Source organism: Centruroides sculpturatus, unplaced genomic scaffold (genome assembly GCF_000671375.1).
Source record: "Centruroides sculpturatus isolate CEXI.00-Female unplaced genomic scaffold, Cexi_2.0 scaffold1490, whole genome shotgun sequence".
NCBI classification, from domain to species: Eukaryota; Metazoa; Arthropoda; class Arachnida; order Scorpiones; family Buthidae; genus Centruroides; species Centruroides sculpturatus.
This window is the reverse complement of record NW_019385713.1, coordinates 102,445-107,782: the sequence shown is the minus strand read 5'-3', so window position 1 is coordinate 107,782 and position 5,338 is coordinate 102,445. Positions and strand designations below refer to the sequence as shown.

The 5,338-nt window shown below is 38.3% G+C and overlaps 1 protein-coding gene across 1 annotated transcript in view; it reads left to right on the top strand.

Moving 5' to 3' along the window:
- LOC111641461 overlaps positions 1-5,338 on the top strand; it is a 46,896-nt gene that overhangs the window by 22,907 nt on the left and 18,651 nt on the right. Inside the window, exon 4 of the mRNA XM_023387634.1 lies at positions 3,219-5,327. Coding sequence (XP_023243402.1) covers positions 3,219-5,327 — 2,109 coding nt within the window. The remainder of the gene's footprint in view (positions 1-3,218; positions 5,328-5,338) is intronic.

Sequence of the window (5,338 nt, the reverse complement as noted above, 5' to 3'; positions counted from 1 at the left end):
ATTATAAAATAATTTTTCAAAATAAGTTTTACTACACAAATACGTCTATTCGTGTCGAAATTTAGAAACGAACTGTTAAAGAGTGAGTGAAAAAGAACTCCGATAGAAAAAACGCTCCTAGTGAGAATTAGATCGGTCACCGTTAGTGATAACAATTAGATGGGAAAGTTGACACATAGGTGTCAAGAATGCGCCGTTATTGTCAACAAAAGTATAAAAATATTAGACTTGGAATAGAAGAAATTAAATTAAAATAAATAAATAATAAGAAATAAATGAATGAGTAAATAAATAAATACATTATAAGTATTTAAGAATTAAAAAAAAATTATACGCGAGAATCGAACCCGAGAACTCAAGCTTATGAATCAGACTCGTTACCACTCTGCCACAGGACGCTCAAATACAAATACGTATAATTTATATATAAAGTGCTAAAAACTCTAAGTTCGATTTTCTCGATTATATTTGAGTATTGCACTTTAGTATTTTACAGGTAGTACACTCACATGGTGTACTACCTCTACACCAAAGATCATCAAAATCCGTTACCCCAAAGCCGTAGGGTCTCCTTGTATCATTGATGTACTTATGCATCATCGAAGTGTACGTACTCCTCTTTAATAACACCAAAGCTTTGCTCTTGTCCGCCTTGAATACTACTACGTTATTATCCCTTAGCCATTTTTTAGACTCGGAAATCCGCTTCCATATTTGATCTTCATGTGGGCGGCTGTTAGTATCTCTTATCTTTATTGCAGTCTTCCATCTGAAATAATCTTTTTGGACTTCATTCATCCCAGTGATAAGATTTTCTATATCAGGCATCACTTGTTCTGGATGTATGTGATGATCAGGAGGTGCAAACATAGGCCCATATGATAGTGAGCGGATGAGTCAGGAGGTGATATGTTATCCCAGCATATCAAGGATGAGTGTTTTAGAGTATCATGTGGTTTTTGTTTCTTGAGGATCCATTGGAATTTCTTTTGGTAACGTACACAAAGGCTTCTCTCGAGCTTATGTTGGAAAAAATTTTTAAATATTTTACTGGTTATTTAAGGTTGAAGAGAGTGTGGTGTATATTATACCAGTACCTATTTACGAAAGTTGAACATGTAGTTTTCCAATCTTTATTTGACTGTTGTTATGGTAATTAATTTAAATTCTAAGAAAATAAAATGCAAATCCAGCTAGTGCAAAAAAAAAGTGAAAAAAATTTCAATTATTATTAGGTACTCTCATCAAGATGATGTCAAAATACATCTCTGATTTACATATTTTGTTACTATTACATCACAGTTTTTTATATATATTAGAAAATCACAAAGAAATCTAAGAAACTATTAAAGAATTTATGGCAGTATCGTAATGAATTTCCACAAATTTCTTCAAATTACATCAGCAATTTAATTAAATTTGTTCTTATATTTTATCTGTTTATAACTTTTTATAGTTCAGAAACATTTAAAAAGTAAAGATTGTTTACTCTTCATAACTTCCATCAACAGCTTAAAACTCTTACCAGTACACATCAATTCAAAAACTTGCACGATAAAAAGTTTACGTTAAATGATATCATCACCTTCTTAGAACGAGGATTGAGGACAAACAGAAAACTGCCAATTGTGATCCTTACCACATAACGTTATTAGAATACTAAAATATGTCGTCGTAAGAAACAAGGTTCCTCTTGTCCTTGTGGTTGCCCTTGGGAGAGTAACTGGCCAGGCCCGACCACGAGGCGGCACCGTCGGTGGCAGAAGGAATGAGGGGCTGTCTCCTGGCCAAGGATACTTTCAACTGCACCCGAGACCGTCTGTCCGTTCATCTCTTTGATGGCCTTGTCCGCTGCCTCTATGGTGTCGAANGCCAAGACATAGCCAAATATTGTAGCGCCACATCACTAGCGGACATTTGAAATTTGCCGACTAGGACGCTCGGTTAACCGAGGGGTCGGTTGATCGGGGGGCGGATAATCGAGGTTCTACTGTAATTATTGCCAAAATCTATAAAAGTAAATAAAACTACTCATCCTGTAGATCTAGATCTTGTCGTACGAAACTTTTCTAAAGATGTACGGTAGCATCGCTCCGAGCGATACAAATTTTGGCCAATGAAGCGAAGATCACGTTGAAAATTCTTTCGGTGAAGCCGGAAAAGTTACGCAAGTCGCTGCTGGATTTTTTGCGTTTTAGATCAATTCGTGCAATATAAAATATTGAACGTTAATACAAAAACGTAAAACAGTAAAGGATCCTATCGCGGCATTAAATTAATCTACGCTTTTATATTAACAAACATTTATATTAAAATCTTCCTATTTGACTTAAGCCTTTGATACAGAATTGTTGGAGGAGTTGCCCCGCGACACAAACACCGAAATCGGTGAAACGCGCTAACTTGTAATCTGCCTAGGCAAAGGTTAGGGGGACTCGATGCTAAGGGCGCAGTGGCGTCGCGTAGTGGGGGCGGCACAATTTCACAATAAATAATAATAATATCTTGTAAAAATTTGAACAATTTCATTTCATATTTTTGTCGCACCTACGATTCGGACCGTTTGAAACGAGCACGGAATTTTTCATTACTTATTCCGTGAAGAAAGTGAATTTTAGTCTTTTAAATTGAGATACGTAAATAAGGGGCGGCGAAGTTTCCCTCCGCCCCCGGCGGCTGACACCCACGCTATGCCACTTAAAGTGCGCGTATCACGGGGCATCTCGGAAAGAAAAGGAGAATCTAATATGCATCAACTTGTTCTTTTACTTACGCATAGTTAGTTTAAATGATACCTCTTTTTAGCAACAGTTACAAATAATCAATTAATGCTAAACATCGTAATAACAATAATTCTGGACACTAAGAACTCTAGCCAACACTGTCGGCACCACTTACCCGTCTCCAGCAGCGGCCATAAAAAATTCCAACTAAAACGTCTTATTTAGCGCGGAAATTAATGCGATAATAAAACTTCAACGTAAATATTACGTCACAGATAATACTTCCAACGACCGACGCACCGAAAACAAATCACTGATGCAAACGGCGGAATGGAAACAGAGATATATTAGACTACAGTATTTTATAATTACGTATCGTACGTAGTGGCCATATAATTGTACCGTACAGTACAAACTATTAATACTTTACAGGCTGAAACGTGTTCGAGTAAAATAGATCTGTTCAGAAAGTGACACGTTTTACTTTCGTTTCAGATGGTGCAGATAATCTTCTTGGTTCAATTGGTGTTCCTTTGCACGGCAGTACAGGGGTGGTTCTTCCTTACCGACCGATTTGGTTTAATTAGTTCGAAAATGAATCGAAGAATAGAATGCGGATCGAACGTTACTTCTTACATCAACGACTACTACAGAACCATTTACGTGGTGTGTCGAGGAAACACTTTCGACGCCGAACAGATTCGTGTGTGTACTAATTTTACTTACTTTTTCACCGTGATGTTAAGAGAATGCCTCCTTCCCTCTTCCGACGTCGGAACTTCCCTGGGAGATAAAAGTGTTCGGCGTTTCTTTTTGATTTCCGAAGACGTTCCACCAAATTCGCATGTGATCATCAAGAACCTACCGAATCTTTACTACATCACGTTACACCACATAGAAAACGTCACGTACACTTTACTGGAGTTACGCAACGTAGAAAGGATCGATGTGTTAGGCATGACGACGAAAAAATTTCCGAACGGATTCTTCAGCGGGCTCTCCTCGTTAAAAATGATTTGCGTAGTCTTAGGAAGAATAAGAAGTTTTCCAGAAGATGCATTTCGTGGTTTGAATAGACTCAAATCTTTATACCTCTTCAACAATCGTTTAGAAAATCTTCCGGAGACCCTTTTCTATGGATTGCAATCTCTGGAGGAATTAGGTCTGCATAGAAATTTGCTGACGTTTCTTCCTCCCGCCATATTTAGAGGGTTGACAAACCTTAATACGCTTACTTTAAACGACAATCGCTTAAATACTCTACCCCCTTCCTTGTTTGCAGATAATTTTAATTTGCTTTATCTGAACGCGAGCAACAACAGTTTCCGTTCTCTACCGGAAATACTATTGCAAAATGTCTCAAAATTAGAGCAATTTGATGCCTGCAACTGCGACATCAGTGAATTGCCATCGAAGATTTTTTCCTCTTGTTATCACTTAATCGAAGTTCGAATATGCGAAAATAGAATCGATCGTTTACACCTTGATCTGTTTGTAAATAACACGTATATCCAACAAATATATTTACATAAGAACCGATTGCACGAATTACCGTCCACCGTGTTCAGTAGAAACAAACGGCTGGCGATACTGGATTTAAGCAACAATCTTATGACCAAAATTCCTTTCGAAGTGTTTGACGACATTCAAAATATTCAAGCATTGTCTTTAACGGGAAACAGAATAACGAAGGTAGAAGAGGGAAAGTTTGAAATTTTGAAGAATCTGAAAGTACTGTATCTGGATGAAAATCCTCTGGGCTCTTTACCAGAATCGACACCGTTCGGAAGACTGCCGCGTTTGACATTCTTGGGGCTTTCCAACACCTCCTTAACACAGTTTCCTCGAATGGACTGGACAGCGTATAACATCTCGCTGCTCAGACTGAATAGCAATCGCCTGTCGATTCTTCGCACCGAAGACCTCCCTCCGGATAATCGCTCTGTAATTTTATTGATGAACAATAATATCACAACAGTCGCGGGAAAAATCTCCAGGAATATGAATAACGTCACTCTCTTTGGAAACCCCTTCCGGTGTGACTGCGCTTTGAGGAATTTCGTCGAAGAAGTTCAGTTTTTGGAAAACGGTCGATCGCTGCTCTGCGATTCTCCTTCTGACTTACGAAACAAGACTTTCCAGGAATTGATTCCTTCCTACGTGGTGTGTCCCGTTGTAGAACATTGCCCACCGAAGTGCCGCTGTTACTTATATAAAGGCTTTTCGGTCATAGTAAATTGTTCTTTCTCCAATATTTCCCACGCTCCTGCAATACTTCCCGAAAACACCACAATCGTTCACCTGGAACACAACTCTCTTTCCGCAATAAAAATTACAGACAGTTGGTCTGGAGTGGATGAACTGTACTTGGACCACAATCGTTTAAATCCCTCCGAGCATTGGAGGTTTCCTTCTTCGTTGAAATTTCTCACTCTTCGATACAATAGTCTACAAGATTTTCCTGCAAAATTTTTGCAATACGTAAGTGATTCTTCTTACATTCGAGTGGACATTAGAAACAACGCATTTTGGTGCAATTGTTCTTTCAAACCCTTCAAACTGTGGTTGAATCGCAACGTTCATAAGATAGTGGAAGCCGAAGAAGTGAAGTGCAG